Source organism: Saccopteryx leptura, chromosome 11 (genome assembly GCF_036850995.1).
Source record: "Saccopteryx leptura isolate mSacLep1 chromosome 11, mSacLep1_pri_phased_curated, whole genome shotgun sequence".
NCBI classification, from domain to species: domain Eukaryota; kingdom Metazoa; phylum Chordata; class Mammalia; order Chiroptera; family Emballonuridae; genus Saccopteryx; species Saccopteryx leptura.
This window is the reverse complement of record NC_089513.1, coordinates 40624107-40644000: the sequence shown is the minus strand read 5'-3', so window position 1 is coordinate 40644000 and position 19894 is coordinate 40624107. Positions and strand designations below refer to the sequence as shown.

General features: G+C 42.3%; 1 protein-coding gene across 4 annotated transcripts in view; it reads right to left on the bottom strand.

Annotated features, from left to right (window-relative positions):
* The window catches only part of KCTD1 (potassium channel tetramerization domain containing 1), a 206032-nt gene that overhangs the window by 26241 nt on the left and 159897 nt on the right, over nucleotides 1-19894 (bottom strand). For all 4 annotated transcript variants that reach the window (XM_066353438.1, XM_066353440.1, XM_066353439.1 and 1 more), the window contains exon 3: nucleotides 588-732. In XM_066353438.1, the coding sequence (XP_066209535.1) occupies nucleotides 588-732 (145 nt within the window). The remainder of the gene's footprint in view (nucleotides 1-587; nucleotides 733-19894) is intronic.

Genomic DNA, 19894 nt, shown 5'->3' with positions numbered 1-19894 from the left:
TTGTAATATATTAATTCTGAATTTAGATGCTTTAATGAGTTCTTTATTAGTTTTATTAGTGTTTCATTGATTCTTTAGAATCGTCTAGGTAGAGAAGTATTAACAGCTGTATTTGATTAACATTAATACTTTCTATTCTTTTTATTAATTATATCGCCTATGTGAGACTAACTTTAAACATGAGGTACTAACTTTAAAGGGAGCAATTCTAAAATTTTATTGCTAATACGTTTCTTTTAAATTTCTGGGAAAGATAGTCCTTATTAAGCTATGGAGGTTTTGTTTTATTCTCTATCTCATTAAGATTTATCAGAAATAAGCTATGAATTTAACCAACTTATTTTCAATGGGTTAAAATGAATTTTAGTTCTGTTTTTTTTTAACTAAAAAGTGGTCTTCTTTTGGTCATGTAAAACTTTAATGACCATGTGCTCTATTTCATGAAGAAAGTATAATGAAGTCAGAGACCTCTGGTGTTATCTGAGTTGGTAAATCTTAAAAATGTAGAATTAGAAATATTTTGGGGGGAAGTACATCAAAACAAATCATATATTTATGCTATTGGTAATTTAACATGAATCCCTCACCTTGAAATCATCGGGAATGAGGAGTTTTGATGTTCGTAGAAAATTCAAGATATATCTGAACATCTGTCCATCTCTGTCAATGAAATAGTGCTGTTTGAGACTGTCCAAAACAATGGGCTCTGTACCATCAAAAAGTCTTCCGATTCTGTGATAGAAAAGAGGGAACAGTGAAGATAATTAGAATCAATTGTTCGACCACTAAAACTAAGAGCTACCATTTTGTGTCACCATCAAAGGTAGCAGTTTTGAAGATGGCAGGCAGGAAAAATTACCCCTTAAGTAGTTACGGTTCTTTGAAAGGCTCTTACTGGTTCCTGCTTGATAAATATCTCAGGACTAGGCAATTCAAAATAGTCTCAGGTTTTCTCAACTAAATTCTTTTATTCACTGTCTTTTACCTGTAAAAAAAAAATGTTCCTGACATGATTATAGCTAAATGCTGTCACTGTAGTGGAGGATCAGTCTTTGCTCCTGTGCTACTTAAAACAACTTTCTCTGCTACTCAAAAATGTTATTGTTCCAAACTGTCTTTTAAGTGAACACTACAAAAAGATCAATTTTGTTTTTAAGATATTTGTTTTCTCGCCTGACCACGTGATGGTGCAGTGGATAGAGCGTTGGACTGGGATGTGGAGGACTCAGGTTCGAGACCCCGAGGTCGCCAGCTTAAGCGCGGGCTCATCTGGTTTGAGCAAAGCTCACCAGCTTGGGCCCAAGGTCGCTGGCCCAAGCAAGGGGTCATTCAGTCTGCTATAGCCCCCCCAGTCAAGGCACATGTGAGAAGGCAATCAATGAACAAGGTGCCGGAACGAGGAGTGGATGCTTCTCATCTCTCTCCCTTCCTGTCTGTCTGTCCCTGTCTGTCCCTCTCTCTGACTCTCTCTATGTCACACACACACACACACACATACACACACACACACACAGAGATATTTGTTTTCTCAGCTTTCTCCACCCATGAATCCCAAAGTTTCCAAAAATAAAGCAATGCCTATATGCTAGCATCTACTTTCAATTATACAAAAGAATAACTGAAAATATCACTCATCTAGAAGAATATGTTTTCCATCAGCAATATACAGTCTAATTTCTTGGGTGTCAGCTAAAATCATTTTTAACAACCAGGCATCATCATAAAAAATGCATATTTGACCACCCAAAAAATATGACCAAAAAAAAAATTTATTAGACTACCCAAAAAATGTGATCTAGTTCTGGAACATAAGAGGCTATGGGTAATTTTTAAAAACAGGAAACCATAATATGTTTTTCCCATTTATAGAGTAAATATTTGAATGCTGTGCTACAGTTAAAGTATTTTGCATTCATTATCATTTTACTGTTTAAGGAAGGCTGAGCCTAGATACTTTAGTATATATTTAGTTAACAGAAAGTGGTCACATCGACATGAGCAAGTAAAGGGTTAGTTAAGGACAAACAAATATCCTATGTCAAAATATAGATTTACACACTAGAAATCACTTTTACCAAAAGGTGCTTATTTGCTTTTCATTAACAGTGTAGACAGGCAAATGGCTCCATTTTTTTAAAAAAAGACTAAGTATTGTATTTATTTATTTATTCATTTTAGTGAGGAGAGAGAGAGAGAGAGAGAGGGAGAGAGAGAAATAGAGAAATGGTGGGGAGAAACAGGAAGCATCAATTCTCATATGTGCCTCAACCAGGCAAGCCCAGGGTTTCACACCAGGGACCTCAGCGTTCCAGGTTGATGCTTTATCCACTGCGCCACCACAGGTCAGGCTACATTTTTTAATGAAAAGTTTTTGTGGAATTTATATCTTTGATTTGGAATATCATTTTATTACTTTGAAGATGATTTTGAAATATATTTTCTAATCTTACTTTGAAGTGGGACAGATGTAATGATAAATCAATAATTCCACCCCTCTTAAAATACAACAAATAGTAAAACTTCTCCCCTCACTCTCAAGAAAAAAAAGCGTGTGAATTTCTGTTTCAATAAAAATCTTTACTGTAATTAGAAAACTCATGTCCTACTTGGACATAGTAAATGTAAAGAAGAAAACAACTAATTATGGTCAGGTCATATTTCTAAAACTTTTCTCAGCTAATGTATTTCATTCAACTTTCCATGAATTGAGAGTGATTAACCCAAGGTGTGGATTACAACACACCTAGATTGCTGCAATGCATTCCACCTTGTCATTCATTTCTCATTAATGCACCAAATAGTAGACTACATGAAAAAGAAGCAGTGAAACAAAAATACACTTAGTCACTTATTTATAGTGTTTCCAGGATAGTATGTTGCAGGATGGGAAATAATGAGACTAGTTTGCCTATTATTAAAATATTTTACGCTTTACTGTGAATAACATAAATTTACAGTTTACATGGAAAAAAAAGAGCTATATTTATGGTTTTCCAGATACCTTGCACTATCCTAAGCTTATATATGTAACAAAACCATTATCTTTTTTAAAAATATGAAGAAATAGGTTCAAAATGATAAGTAACTTGTCCAACTAGTTAAGTAGTCTAGAAGGATTCTGCATGGTCTGTTTGATCTTAAAGGGGCCTCCCAACAATGATTGGAATGAAAAGAATTACTACTACTTAATGAAAGTTTTTGGTCTAGAGTTTTTATTTTGATCTTATACTTGTTCATTATGATCTTTACAATGAAACCCAAGCGTGTGCAATGATTATTCTGTGGCCTGAAAAATATTAGTGTCAATGATTGCAACTCACTTTAGTAAAGAGATGTAAAGTAAATATTTTCTTCTTAAATAAATCTTATGCTTTTTGTACTTATGTGTTCATTCCCAAAACCTAGACTTGGGTGTACAATGGCACACAATGATTACTAAATCTCTGCAGAATGAATAAGTTAAGAAGTGACTAGGTGGGAGTAGCCAGTTACTAGCTGTAACCTTGGTGAAATAAATTCTCTGTCACCATTTCTGTTATAAAATTGTCTGTTTCGTCCTTAAAATTATATTAACTTGTTCTTGGAGTTGATGAAAATATCAAATAGGGTCATCTCATGCTCAGAAAGAGTACTGTAATAGAAAATATCCCCAAGCAAACAAAAATTTCTATGAAAAGTTTTTAGAAGACTACAGTCACTAAAAGATGGGATTTAAGGAGTACAAGAACAATCTTGGTTGAAGCATATTGTTATACTTTTCTGAGACAGGAGAGACATGCACTTCAATAGTTTGTTGTTGTTTTTTGACAGAGACAGAGAGAGAGTCAAAGAGAGGGTCAGACAGACAGGAAGGGAGAGAGATGAGAAGCATCAAGTCTTCATTGGGGCGCCTTAGTTGTTCATTAGCTGCTCTCTCATATATGCCTTGACGGGGGCAAGAGGGAGCTACAGCAGAGCTAGTAACCCTTTGCTCAAGCCAGTGACTTTGTGCTCAAGCTAGCGACCCGAGCTCAAGCTGGTGGGCCCATGCTCAAGCTGCGACCTCTGGGTTTTGAACCTGGGTCCTCCGCATTCCAGTCCACGCTCCAGCATTGCGCCACTGCCTAGTCAGGCACCACTTCAATAGTTTTTAAAGCACCTTATACATCTGAGATGAAATGGGAGAAGACACAAAGGAAAGAGCAGGAGGGTAATCTGAAAGGAGTCCCCGTGGGAGGGGGGCAGGGGGTTCAGAAGGGTGACGTTGGCCTCTGGGTGAGGGAGAAGTGGCATCTCCATGTGTAATCATTCAAGACAAAAGGGGGCAAGAAGCTGAGAAAAAAAGATTGGACTCCACCAGGCAGACAAGAACCCCCGGCCAGGCAGCGAGCGGTCCCAGGTTCGGAATTTACGAGGGCCCGGAACCTGTGGAAGCCGGGAACCTTTGCGGGTGCTCGCGGCACCTGGGGGAAGACTAGTTTGGCGGCCTGGGAGGCCGGAAGCTGGTGGGAAAATCCTCCTGGCCTCCTGCTCAGGGCGGAAACCGCTGTGTGGGTGACATGTACCGAGAGGGAGCCGCTGTGAAGAGGGAACGGCTTAGAAAGGAAGAGCCCGGGGCCCGCGGTGGATGCGCGGCCCTGACTCAGGGGAAAGGTGTCTTGGAGAAGGAAGGGTGCCCGCATTTGAGGCTACAAATCTTAAGAATAAGGAAAGAAAACACAGTGCTGCTGATTTTTGCCAACCTGAAAGGGAGTTATGTTTGGAGTCCTGAAAACACGGTGGAAAGATAGGGAGGGCTGTGTCCCTGGTGGGAAAATGGCGTCACCGGGCTGGTTCTGAGACGGGGCCGAATGGGCTGTCGAAGGCATTGTTCGGCTAAGCCAAGGAAGGGGAAAATGGACCCAGGCTGTATTTCTTGTGGACATATGAATGGAGGCACAGATCACAACCGCAGTGATTTGTAAACGCTGGTGCCAGAAAACTATGTGGAACTGATTACAGTTTACCAACCTTGGAGAACATTCCTGTTTTTCAACTGAGCAAGACCAAGCCGGCTCCGCATGACGGATCACTGCCTTTTTTTTTTTTTAAGCACTCATTGAGGCAAGTGGCAACATTGAGAAAAACTTCCCAGCACAATTTTATTTTTACATTTATTTATTTTACGTTTTATTTTGGATATTTTCAAACTTATGCTAAAGCAGAGAAAGTAATATAAGGAAGTCCATCCAGTTGCAGAAGCTAACAGCTCTTGGCCAGTCTAGTTTGGCCTCTACCTCAATGCCTCATTCTTCCTACAGGGATTTATAAAGTAAATTCCAAACATCTGTTATTTTTTGGTAAATATTTATTGACAATAAATAGGATGATAAAAGTTTATTAAAAATACACATGAACAGATAATGAAATGTATTCCTCTTTCTTGCTTTTCAGTATTAGTACACTATTGATTACTCTTATTTATGAAGCAAATATTGCAGAACCAGGTCTCTGAGGAAATTAAGCTCCTGCTGGCAGAAAATAAGTCTGGTTCCCCACCATGGCTCCCTGCTCTCTGGTAGTACAGAATGGTGTTTAATGAAATGAAATGAGACTATAGAGATAGGACCTGATTTTCCTGGCTCAGTGTAAATCAGTCAATAAGGATAAGTATATATTTTTTTCTTGCGTATTCATTCATTTATGGGACCTGGTTTCTCTAATTTACTATGACTCAGTTCCTTAAGAAGTTTTCTTTCCTTTTTATTGTGCATTCAGGTATTGATGCATTCTTTGCACCAGTATTCACTGAGCCTGGCCATGTGCAATACAGGGGATGCGGTGGTGAATTTTAGAGTCTATGGGGTAGGAATACAGACCAAGTGTGTGACGGAGTGTGTCACTGGGTGTGTAGACAGTTATGGGACATATACTCAGATCGATTTTGGAGAGGCAGGGAAGCAAGTGGATCTTCATTGGAGACCAGAAGGACAAGCAGACATTGGCAAAGGACAGAGGTGGGAGGTAAGGTTAAGTAAGAATGGAGTGGGGTGGGCAAACTACAAAGGCTTGCAGCTGGAGACAGCCTAGCCTGTGATTACACCCTGCTGGGGTGCAGAGTCAGGTCAGCTGAAAACCGAGGCCGGAGCAGCAGAAGCCAGATCACAAAGAGCTGTCAAGGATTTGGTTTTGAGCGCGATGGGGACTGATGCCAGGCTCTGCTCTCAGCAATGTCAAAGAAAAGAACAAATTTAGAAGTGAGACAGAATTGAAATACTGTATCTGAAATCACATCTCACAGGTGCAGCTTGAGGCTTATTCAAATCCTGTCTCCTTTGCCTTGCTTTTGACTCTGTCATTCATTTGCATATAGCAGTGATTCTTAACCTTGGCTACACAATGGAGTCACCCGGGGTGCTTTTAGAAAATACTGATGCCTGCAGTCAGGTAGATACTCTGAGGTCAGGGCTGGGGCCCAGGCATCCGTCTCTATTTCTTAAAAACCTCCCTAAGTAAGTCTAATGAACAGCTGAATTGAGAACCAGTGCAGATGAGGGTAAGCAGAGAAACTAGAGGAGCAAGTCAATGTCATCCACTTGAAAATGCTTTCAGTCAGTCATTCTGTCACTCTGAACTGTCACAGCACTCCTTAAATAGCCAACCACACTGCTATAAGTGAAGGATCTCCCAGATGACCTAGTTCAGCCTCCCGTTTTACAAATGGAGGGAGAGTTACAAATATGTAATGCTCAAGGATGCATAGCTGGCTAGGCACAGAGCTAGCTCGAAAGCCACCATGCTGTACCCAGAAAGAAGACAGTCTCATTCAAGCCGATGGAGGACAAATGCTCTAATGCTAGTTACTATTTATTGAATAGTATTATGTGCCAAAGAGTGAGCAGGCTCTTTTATGGGTTTTATCTCATTTCATTCTTACAATGATCTTGTGAGGCAGTCCTATTGTTCCCATTTCACAGATGAGGAAAATGAAGCCCAGAATGTTCATTACTTGCATTGGGCTCCAATCTAGGTCTGACATTAGAGCCTGTGCTTCTGACCACTAAATATACTGCTTTTTCATTTATGATCTCCAAAAATAACAACAAAAACAAAAAGGCAAGAACTGAATGACTTCCCTGTGGAAATGAACAATTTTTATAGTTCAGTAGAGTTTGCTAATAATGTTACAAGTTATCCCAAGCAAGTTGGTTCTCAACTTTATAGAGAAATTAATTTACCTAATAGCTGGGATGCCAAAAGAGGCTCGGGAGCTTGGTGTAGTTGAAGTCTGGGTATGCAGAAGAGATACCCTAAACCAGTGGTCCCCAACCCCCGCGCCGCGGACCGGTACCAGTCCGTGGGCCATTTGGTATTTCCGTTTTATTTATATTCAAGTCTGAATGATGTTTTATTTTTTAAAAATGACCAGATTCCCTCTGTTACATCCCTCTAAGACTCACTCTTGATGCTTGTCTCGGTCACATGATATATTTATTCGTCCCACCCTAAAGGCCAGTTCGTGAAAATATTTTCTGACATTAAACCGGTCCATGGTCCAAAAAAGCTTGGGGACCACTGCCCTAAACTGAACCAAACCAAAACACCCCAAAACTTCAGAGGTGACTTTCAAACTGTTGGTGTAACCGTGAAGGCATGTAATGAGGGATGGGAAAGTGAGGGTTCTTAAGACAATGAAACTTCCTCTGGGAAGAGGAAAACACATGTTTCCATTCCATTTACCTCGAAGCTCTTCTATTCCATTATGTGCTGTGTCCCTCCATTTAATCCTGACGAAACCCCTGTGGGATTTGTCACTTTCGGCTAAGGAAATTTAACTTAAAGAGGCTTCCGACTCTCCTGAGGTGGCACACACCCAGCCCTCCTACACTGCCTGAACACAATGTCCGTCCAGCACCGTCGCGTGTAACATGACACTGGACCCTACTTTACCAGAGGCAAGGGTTAATCCTTTCAACTCTGAGCTGGTACACACACGGTAATTACACAGGGCGGGAGGCATTAGAAAAGGGCTCTGCAGTGCCCTAGGGAGGGTGGAGAAGGCTCTGCCCAGGGGTGTGGTTGGGAACCAGGTGCCAGAGACAAGGCTGGGATAAAGATGGTGTGAAAAGGCCAGGGTACAGGTTGTTGGACCTTTTCACCCACTGGCTCTCCTTGGCCAAGAAATAAATCCCTTTATCCTCCCTCTCTGGGTGTTTCAGGCATGAAAAATATCACTTGGACTTGAGGGGAAGATTTCACTCAGTTTCTGGCCCAAATTTATTTTGCTAAGCAATTCAGAAGCAACTTCCAAATTACCTGTTTTTCATTACTTTTCAGGGATATTTGTAAATTATAAAAGGGACACCTAATCATTGTTAAAAATTGGAAAAATATGTGAAAGAAGAAACAGCAAGACAGAAAAACAATCTGCTATGAGTCCAACAACCAGTAGGGCATTGTTTTTAAAAAATCCAATTTAAAGGGTATTTTTCTGTTGAATAATTTGGTTTTCAGAAGCAGTTGTAGCTCTGTACTTTTTTCTGTCTAGTCTAAGTTAGTAGATTCCCAATTAAGTTTCTGCCCTAATATTTGAAACCTAAGAAAGATGGTGAGTGGGGTAGAAGGCTCGGTGAGGGTGTATGTACAGTTGTGTGTGTGTGTTGTGTGTGTGTGCGCGCGCGCGTGCATGCACGTGTGTACATGAGCGAGAGCTGTCACTGTAGGTGACACCTGGATTCAGAATAGCATGGAGGAAGCGAGATACGAAGAGAGGGAACAGCACTGCAACCATTGGGGACTTTTCCTCTTTTCTGTTGACGTGGAAGAGGAAGGAAACACAGTGGGTGGGTGGGATGAGAAATGCCAAGTTCACATCTGAAACGGTTTGAAATATGGGGGTTAAATACTGTATTGTCTCTCTATTTGCATATATTTTTAAATTCCCATAATAAAAGTTTTTCTTTTTTTAAAAAAGAGAATGTTATGCCAGACATTATTTCAATGTAAAATAAATAAAAATAAATCACTAGTCAACTTACTGTTTTTAAAGTCTGAATGATTATAAACAACATTTAATTTGCTTAAAGTGTTCTAATTAAAAAAAAGGTCTAGGGGCCCTGGCAGGTTGGCTCAATGGTAGAGCATCGGCCTGGCGTGCAGGAGTCCCGGGTTCGATTCCCGGCCAGGGCACACAGGAGAAGCACCCATCTGCTTCTCCATACCTCCTCCTCTCCTTCCTCTCTATCTTTCTCTTTCCCTCCAGCAGCCGAGGCTCCACTGGAGCAAAGTTGGCCCAGGCACTGAGGATGGCTGTGTGGCCTCTGCCTCAGGCTCTAGAATGGCTCTGGTTGTAACAGAGCAACGCCCCAGATGGGCAGAGCATCGCCCCCTGGTGGGCATGCCGGGTGGATCCCGATGGGACGCATGCGGGAGTCTGTCTGACTGCCTCCCCGTTTCCAACTTCGGAAAAATACAAAAAAAAAAAAAAAAGGTCTAGGAATTATTCTTTATAGTTTCCACTCTTGGGAAATTTCATCTATATTTCATGAACACAGATAAAAATTAATTCAATGCTTGTTATAGAAATGGATAGAAGTAATTTAAGAGAAGAGAGAAAATACCTTCTTAGTAAAACAAACAGAACAAATTATATCTACTATGGGAAAGTAATGTTTCTAGTACTTGTTCCCGGAGGCAGCATCATTTTCTTAAATGATACATAGAATTGAAGGAAGTAGGGGAGAAAGGAAAGGCAAGTTTAAAATATGAGAAAAAGTCTGAGCAAAACCAAGCCGGAACGCGGCATTTTGGAGAACATTACTGACGGTGGCACTGATGGCACAGGGGAGCTCAAGGCCACACAGGGGCTGCTCGTGCTCCAGGAATCCCAGGAGTCCTCCCCGTGACTCTAGCTAGCAACATTTTTTAAATTAGCAGATACATCATTTATTATGAACAATATATTATTACAATTAACTTGGTTTTAAAAGAAATCATCAGAATTTACATAAGTATGCTTTTAATATCTGTATTTATTGAATGTCTACCCTTTTCTTGATGCTTTGTCAGTCCTCTTAAAATGATTGTGACACAGTCCCACTGGGAGCCACAGGACAGAGGAAAAGGACCAAGCCAGCCAGGAGCAGGCAGGGAAGGCTTCCTGCCGGAGGGGATGCTTATGCAGGTTTTCAACAATCACTAAGTATAAGGAGGGGAGAAGGGATTCAGGCAAAAAAAGAGCATGATGGGTGAGGTGGATACAGAGCAAGTGAAGAGCATCTCTCTCAAAGTGTTGCTAAGTAGAGCCTATGAAGTCAACATTCTTCTCAAAAGCTTGGGTGTGGTGCTTTCAGGAACGTCTTAGGAGCCCCTGGCACAACCGGTGCTAAGACTCATAGACCTGGGTTTGGATCCTGGCTTTACTATCTTTAAGATGAAATCAGTATGAGTTTTGATTTCTTCATCTGAGAAATAGGAAGATATATAGCCCAAAGAATTCTTAGGAGGAATAAACGACTATCCAACAAAAGCTACATTCACTAAGTGTTCACTAATGGAGGACATGGTACTGCGTCTTCACAACGACTCCACCAGGTGAACAGTATTATCCCATTGTTTGAGGAGGACAGTGTAGCCAGCTAATCTATGTGGAGGCCAGAATTTACCATCAGGTGGTAGGGCTGCTCGACCCAGCTCAGAGCCAAGCCCTTGCTGCCCACGACTCCTTACTGCTCCTGGGTAAGACTGTGCGGGCCTGGCACGGGCTCAGTCAATGCCAACAGACTCCTACCCTTCACGGTGTGTGCTGTGCCAAAACAGAGTTCTGAAAGTGTATAAAATCCCACTGTGTTTTTGGAATTGGAAGAAACCTTTTAAGATAACCTAGTACTGCCCTTTGGTTTGAGAGAGTGCCTGCTTTACAATGATTTCTAGGGGAAATGGCCATTTTTCTAAGATCAGTCCAGGATCAGATCAGCATACTCTCCCTGGGGAGCCCACTTGGGTCTTTTCAGCTCCAGTGGTTTCTGTTTAGGTTTCCTCTTGCTTTCTGCTGGGGCAGGCGAGCATGTACATGTGCCCACGAACCTGTCCCACAGCCCACCCTTCCTTCCTCCCAACAGTCTGTCTATATTTGGAAGAATTTCTGGCACACTCTATTTTTCTCTTGATTTAAAACTCTAGAGCAGGGGTCGGGAAGCTTTTTGGCTGCGAGAGCCATGAACGCCACATATTTTAAAATGGAATTCCGTGAGAGCCATACGACGACCCGTGTAAGTTACGCATTATCCAATAAAAATTTGTTGTTGTCCTGGAGGACAGCCGTGATTGGCTCCAGCCACCCGCAACCATGAACATGAGCGGTAGGAAATGAATGGATTGTAATACATGAGAATGTTTTATATTTTTAACATTATTTTTTTTTATTAAAGATTTGTCTGCAAGCCAGATGCAGCCATCAAAAGAGCCACATCTGGCTCATGAGACATAAGTTCCCGACCCCTGCTCTAGAACCTGACCAGGTGGTGGTGCAGTGGATAGAGCATTGGACTGGGATGCAGAGCACCCAGGTTCGAAACCCCGAGGTCATCAGCTTCAGTGCGGGCTCATCTGATTTGAGCAAGGCTCACCAGCTTGAGCCCAAGATCGCTGGCATGAGCAAGGGGTCACTCTGTCTGCTGTAGCCCCCTGGTCAAGGCACATACGGGAAAGCAATCAATGAACAACTAAGGTGCCGCAACAAAGAATTGATGCTTCTCATCTCTTCCCTTCCTGTCTATCTGTCCCTATCTGTCCCTCTATCTCTCTCTGTCCCTGCCACAATAAAATAAAATAAAAATGAATAAAACTCTAGAATATGTTTTTCATTAGTAATTACTATTTGGAAAGAAATACTATAATAGCTAATATTTTTTTGAGTTTGTGTTAGGCATTGTGATACAGATGATCTGATTTAATCCTCACAACTCAATGAAGTATTTACACATAACATTTTGATTTTACTGATGGAGAAACCAAGGCACGGAACCGTCAGATAACTTGCCAAGGGTTGCTGAGCTGTGAAGTCTCTCTCCCCCCCCCCAGAGGGAAGGCTAGCACACCCTCCACCCACACTGTCCCCACTCTCACCGTCCCTCTGTCCCTGGCCTCCCAACTCCTCTCCCGCGTCAACCCGACAACCCATCTTTCTTCCTCTCACAGCTGCAGTCCAGTTTTCATGTTTCAGTTTCTCATCACACATCCTCTTTAGCATGTGTTCCCATTGATTTAATCTGCTTTTGAAGAACTGCTCTTATTCCTGGGCCCTAATTATTGAACCGGTGCCTTCCTAGCTGATGAAACGTTCCTGATTTTTCCATCTCTGCCATGAATCTCTCTAACAAATGGACCGAACGCTTGGCCCCTCCCCCGTGACCGCTGCTCTCCCAGCGTTCCTGCTCTCTTCTGTACTTTGAGATCATCAATGACAACAGGACATGGAACGGAACCTGTCCCCATTTCCTTTGGAGTTTACTATTCCAGACAGTTGGAATCTGCTTACAATGTCATAGTAGTCACTTCAAATAAAAGCATAATGTTAATGACATAACACTAAGAGAGGACTATGGCAAAGCCAGCGGTCTCTACTTTCAATTTATGAGTTCTTTTCCTCCTTGTAATGGGGCCAGAAAAACAGCAGCTGGCAATGAGGGAAGCTTTATTTATATTTTCAATTTAAACTTTTTGGTTAGTATCTATAAGCGAAAACAAGAGACTTAATTCAGTGCTTAATAAAAAAGAAAAAATAAGAAAAATATAATTTACCTAGAGTCTAGGTAAATGCTTTTTGAAAGCCTAGTAGAAGCTGTATGGAAGAAAATAAGTGAATCTACCCTGACTCCTTTGTACCCCTTTCTTGCCCCTACACACACACACACACACACACACACACACACACACACACACACACACACACACACACACTATTGACACCATTGAAGGGTCTTATAACAGCCCCAGAGTATCGTTCACATACTCAAGAGTATCAACAGATGGCTGGATGAATGAAAATGAATGAATTATTCTCTCACTGCATGATTTCAGAATGACTAGGAAGCTTAAGAACACTTTCAGAAAGTAGGCTTTATGATGACAAAGCCAAAGAGAGGAGATTTCGCCTGAGGACCGTGAGTTATGCCCCCTTAGAACAAGGGAAGCCTGAAAGTGGCAGAAGGGTCATAATGCAGCTTCAACAGTACCTAAACATTTTAAAGGATTCATAAAATGTCAATGCCCCCTTTTGCTTAAAACATGTCTAATTGCTTCTTCAAATCCCTATGAATGGTGTGCCTTGTTGGCTTTATACTCTGAGAAACTTAAGATTTCAAATTTATGTAGAAAGATTATTTAAATAGTCACCAAATCAAAACGACATGTGCAAAATATTAAGTATATATCAGCTCATGATTCAAAGACAACATTCCTGGGTGTGTGTGGTTGGGAAATAACGAAAGAGGCTGCTGACAGCGTTCTGCCTTTGTCTGCACCATGGCCAACAATGCGCTGTCGTAGGTGTGTGTCTTGTGGAACAGTCTACACCCTTCTGCGGCTCAGGCTTGGTTTCTCATAGTTCAAGAATTTACCCAGAGGCACCAACCCGGTCCCTCGACACGTTGGGCAGTAGGTTTAGCTATTGATGTTCCTCCCCATCTCTTTCAACAAAACACAGAATCAAGCCCTAATCTGCAAAAACATTAAAGCTTCCCAGCTAATAACAAGAATTCCTCATTTTTTTCTCTTCCTTTTCAGATGATCCTACAGAGAAGTAGACAACTTTCAGTAGTCATCTGAGCCCATTATTTCCCGTCTGTTGTTCTTATACCTTCATTTGGAAATCCTGTGTGAGAAGTGCACTAAAGCCAAATCTCGTTTTTCAAATGAATACTGCTAAATTTTAAAAATCTATACAAAATACTACTACAAATGGCTTCTTTAAGAGCCTGACTAGAGGTGTACTTGAAATAACAAACTGTATGGTCACTGTTTGGTTTTCTAACACCATAGACATTCTGCCATGGTGAAGAACAGGGTTTTATTCATATTTAACACATGCACCTATTCTGGTGCATGTGAATGTGTCTGACAGTTTTCTCTGAATTCCACCCTTATGCCACCTGCTTCCTCCTGCAACGTGTCATCAAAATGGTGATGTTTTGATGAAGAGCCTTCCTGAGGGCCCCTCGGATTGTGGATCAGTGGGATACACTTAAAAGATCCTTACCTCTTCTTTGATATTGACTGTCTGAACTGCTTTGAGACTAGAAGAGCTTTCATTTTTTAGGTAAGCTCTCAAGCCCTCAGGGCCTTCTAAGCTGTTGCTTAAAGAAATCAATTTTACGAGGGGTGGCAGGGCCTAGCCAAGCCTGATGAGGCTGGGTGGGGGTTCTGGAACACACTCAGCTGAAGTCACAGAAACAAGTTAGGGCGAGCTCAAATCCACCTTTCATTTACGAAGCCCTCTCAGCCTGGTGAGGTTTGCCACCATTTGAAAGTGATGGTTGGCTGTTATGCACAGTTGCAATTTATCTGCTGAATGTAGGGAACACAATAAGAAAAGTTGCACAAGAGTAAAAATAATCATTACCAACAAAAAAGATAAACAGCAAACAATATCATTATAAGAACACTGACATTTGTATAGCAACGGGAAGCCATTATCCAGTGATAGTGTCATTCCCACTGACATTGCATCTCAATTAGATTCAGACAGTCCCGCCAATATAACTGTGGGTCTGAGATATGGATTTAAAAATACACTTTTTTCTTTTGCAAATGGGATCACCACCAGATTGGAGCTTCCAGTATCTGCCTTTGGAATATACCCATACACAAAATGGGCACACCTGTGAGAGGGCAACGAGATTCTTACCCTCCACCACCAATCACCCCCCCCCCCCCACATTCGCCCTCCAGGACCATCCGGCCATACTCAGAAGCCCAGGGTGTAAAGCACTGTGCACCCACGCCAGCGGGTTGCTTTGGGGACCAGTTATTGCTACTTTCTATCTCCAGGTATCTTGAGACTAATCTTTTGGAAGCAAGATATTAAAAATTCATCTATCTGAAGCTATAAATCCTGTATTTCTAATGAAAAGAAATGACATTTTATTAGATTACTTATATAATAAGAGTCTCAACATTCTGGCAGACATAGTGACCTAGACTTTTCTATGCCCTAGACTGTAGGGCATCCCTCAGTGTGACTTGTTCGGAGGTTTTTAAAAAAACTCTGCAAAGTTTAAATGTAAGTTATAATATCATGTGTTTGGGTTGTGAATAAATGTTTCTGTTTGGAAGTTAAGAGATGAAAAGTTTATTTTCTGCATTGGCTTAATAAGAAATTCCCCCAACTTGAGAATAACTTGCACACTGTTTTATTCCAGCAAGAATACACGGAACACGGACCCTTCGCTGTGCTCTGCCATCGGGGTGCTGCCTTTCTGATGTAAGATCTCATACCTAATATAAAGTAGATCACGGCCTGGAAAGGCGATGTCAGAATCATACAGCAGAGACAAGAATAAAGCTCTGGGGCATGATATACCTGCCCACAAAGCTCTCTACATGGCCAGAATGCAATTTGCCCTTTGGAAATTCATCTCAAACAGAGTTATGTGATGGACAAAAACTACAGAATTTGAGGGGCCAAAGTCATGAGATTTGTGAGTGGGGCTGCATCAAAAAACAATTTTAAGCCATTTGATGAAATTATTCCCAAGAACATAGCAGAGTATATTTTTCACACAATAATTTTGTCAGAGATGATCAGACTCTTCTATAAAATATCTTCCTAATTGACTTTTCAAACAGTAAACAGAATAGTTTATTATAAAGGTACTTTCTTATATGATGAGGGGAAGCATGAAAATATGATTTTTAAAAAAGCAAAGTGGCCTGACCAGGCGGTGGCACAGTGGATAGAGTGTAGGACTAGGATGCAGAGGACCCAGGTTCGAGACCCCGAGGTCGCCAGCTTGAGTGCATGTTCATCTGGTTTGAGTAAAGCTCACCAGCTTGGACCCAAGGTCACTGGCTTGAGCAATGGGTCACTCGGTCTGCTGAAGGCCCGCAGTTAAGGCACATATGAGAAAGCAATCAATGAACAACTAAGGTGTTGCAAGGAAAAACTGATGATTGATGCTTCTCATCTCTCTCCATTCCTGTCTGTCTGTCCCTGTCTATCTCTCTCTCTGACTCTCTCTCTGTCCCTGTAAAAAAAAAAAAAAAAGCAGTGTCCTTGGCATTGCTCAATGACACTATTCATCATGACAGATCAAAATGAGTTTAGTGGTATTATTTGTTCCAAATGATAAGAATCAAGCCAGAATCAATAAGAAAAGCCTTGCTTTAACAACCTGTCCCCTGCCACAGCACTGCTGTCCCCACTGTGCTGCGCAATGACAAATTTGTTTCGCCACCCTTCTCTGCAGATGAGTGCCAAGGCCGAATGCAGGTGGATAGCTCGTGGCTGCTGAAAGTGGGCAGCTCCCCCTCCTGTCCTGATAGGGATTATGTAAATGGGTGGAGCCCAGGACTCTGCATTTTCCCAAGCATCCCCAGATGACTGTGCTATGGAGGGGGGGGCTTAGGGAGGCGGTACCAGCTGGAGGAAACATTCTGAAGACAGATGTCACCCTTCTGTCAATCTATTTTCTTGGTGTCTGGGTTGTGACTGGTTGATTTATTCCCTTCTCCTTACTTTCCCCCTTCGGGGGTAACTAGAAAATCCCTTTCTGGGCTCTGCCTCGAAGAAAAAAGGATGTGAAGCTTTGCTGCCCATATTGGACCAGGCCTGCCTTTGAGTCCTAATGTCACTCTGGCACCTGATGCTTCAACATGTTTGACTTTCACGCTACAACAGCCCTGTGGGTGCTGAGCTGCTCCAGGCCGTAGCAAAAACCATTCAACTAAATTACGCACAACTCCCCAAACTCTTATCAAGCATTTGCTATGTGCAAGGCACAGTGTGCAAGGCACTGAAGACTACTGGCATATCTGGTGCTGTTTTAATACTCAAGGCACGGGTTTAGAGGGCATGTTTTAGAGATGTATTTTTGAAATGTGTGTACTTATTTTCTGGTTGGTGCATGCATGCGTGTTTTGTCCGCATGTGCAAACCCTGAGATAGTTTGCTGCACTGGTGGGCTCTCTTGGGTGTACTGTTCTGTTAGCAAGAGGAAGGGAGTCACCCCGCAGGGAGGCGGTGACTAATGCATCAAAGGGCCTAGATGCCTCCAGTGTGGTAAGGAGCCCTGCACATCATGGTGTTGCCCGGTATACCATTTCCCCCGGTGGGCACAGCCTGCTAGAGTCAGAACTGGTCACTGAATGCTTTGCTAATGATCTCTTGACAAGTACAACCAAGCAGTGGCAAGGTCAGTGATCCAAGGTAACTTTGTCCCTTGCTGAGCGCAGACTTTATACACTGAAAAGAAGAACTTCCTGTAATCTACAGGCAAATAAGAACAAGGCCCATGTATTCCACTGCCCAGTCTGGAGAAGCCTGCTCATGGCTGGGGGTGACCAGCCTGGGAGTATCAGCTATCTTGAGGGTGGAAGAGGGTTTGGGTGTAGGCCATCATGAGAATAAAGTGGCTTAAAATATTGTAGGTGACCGGCCCTCTAGGCTAAAGACCTCCTATAGAATAGTTCCAGAGCCCCAGACCAATAAAATCAGAACCTTGTGGGCAGGGCTAAGATTTTTAAATAGTCACAGCTGATTCTAACATGCCCTTGGGGTTGACATGTTAAGCACGGCTATAACATGGGAGAACAAGGGGCCTGAGGTCAGAGTGGGAGTTGGAATCCGAGCTCTTCCCCATTTGCTGAATAAGGCTAAACACAGTCGCTTAATCTCTCAGAATTTCAGTGCTGTATCTGTAAACTGAGGCAACAGCTCCTACCCACAAGGTTACTGCGGTATATTAAATGAGATAACACAGGTAATGAACCCAGCCCAGTCCTTAAACTTCTATTCTGAATAGCTTTACTCAATTATTTGTCCTTCATTATTTTGAGTATCTGGCCTCTGTCTACAATATTTTACCCACTAGTTAATTCATATACTAAATAAACTTTGGCAGGTTCACTCTGTGGCAGGTGCAATACTAGGTACCGACAATCCAAGGATGAAAACTAAGTGAGAAAGAGCTCCCCGGGGAGAGAGTTTCTTTCTTGATAAGTGAGAAGTTAAGCCTGACTGGTGGTGGCACAGTGGACAGAGCATCGACCTGGGACACTGAGGTCCCAGGGTCAAAACCCTGAGGTCACCAGCTTGGAGCGTGGCCTCACCCGGCTTGAGCATAGGCTCACCAGCTAGCCTGCGGCATCGCCGGCTTGAGCGTGGGCTCACCAGCAAGAGTGCAGGGTCACTGGCTTGAGCAAGGGGTCACTGGCCCCTTGACTGGAGCCCCCAGTCAAAGCACATATAAGAAGCAATTAATGAACAACTAACGTGCCGCAACTATGAGTTAATGCTTCTTATCTATTTCCCTTTCTCTCTCTCAAAAGAAAGAGAAGTTAATAGAAATCAAGATCATAACCCACAGTTCTGGACTGAGTTGTTTTTGCTACTCAGTGCTGTCCCCCTGTCACTGCTCTGCTGTCACAGGCACAGAGCTCTGTCTGCGTGTGCGGGGCCTTCGCCTTCCTCCTGCTCTGCCCTGGGAGTGGGCTAAGGGATAAACCAGCCTGACTATTACTGGCCTCCAAGAAACTTCTGTCCACACTGATTTCAACATCTCTTAATTTTACTTAAGTCAAAACCAAATATAATGTCAGTGACCAAAAGTGCAAATTAAAGAAAATGTATCAGAAACAGTATTATGATTAATATAATAGCGAGGTGACCTGAAGATGATCAACTGGCCTTGAGCTGTCCCACAGCTGTGGCCCAGAGAGTTAACTTCGCTAGACATTCTCCTCCCACTGAAACGCAGGCTGAACATACACGAATATACTCATGTTATTTGCCATACGTCAGATAACCGGAGGCGGATAACAAAACCCAGAACAGGCAATGGATCATAAAGTAGGGACGATGTATGATACTGAAGCAACAAAAATCTGATTCTAAATTTAAACTAAAATATAAACTGGGTTTTTGTCTTGAAAATGTAGAGAGAACAAATAAAGATGTTTCTTGAAAAACAAAACAAAACAGGAATAAAATTATCTTCAGGCTTACAATAAGGGGCAAACAACACCCAAAGTGGGCCTATTTGTTTTGTTATTTTTCTTCCTACTTCACATGGTCCTAATTCAGATATTTTTTGATTGTTTACTTGTTGATTGTCCTCCTCCTCCCCCATGTAAATTATGAGAGAGCAAAGACTTATGGTGGCCAGTATATGCCCTGGCCAACGGGGAGCACAGAAACAAGCTGTTGAATGAATGAAAGAACATGACAGGGGCCTGACCGGTGGTGGCACAGTGGCTAGAGTGTTGACCTGGGACGCTGAGGTCCCAGGTTCAAAACTCCTAGGTCGCTGGCTTGAGTGAGGACTCACCAACTTGAGCACAGGGGTTGCTGATGTGAGCCCAAGGTCACTGGCTTGAGCGAGGGGTCATTCGCTCCGCTGTAGCCTCCCGGTCAAGGCACATATGAGAAAGCAATCAATGAACAGCTAAGGAGCCACAACAAAGAATTCATGCTTCTCATCTCTCTCCCTTCCTGTCTGTCTGTCTGTCTGTCTGTCTCTCTCTCTTGCAAAAAAAATAAAAATAAAAAAAGAAAGAACATGACAGAGAAAACATTATAGGCACTGGAGTGTGGCTGCATTTTCCTTTGAATTATGCTCAAAACAAGACTTTATGAGTCAGATAACTTTAAAGGCTAGGCTTATTTTCTTCCTAAGTGTCAAAGGAAGTCTGCTGAATCCACCAGTAGCTCAGAGTAAGT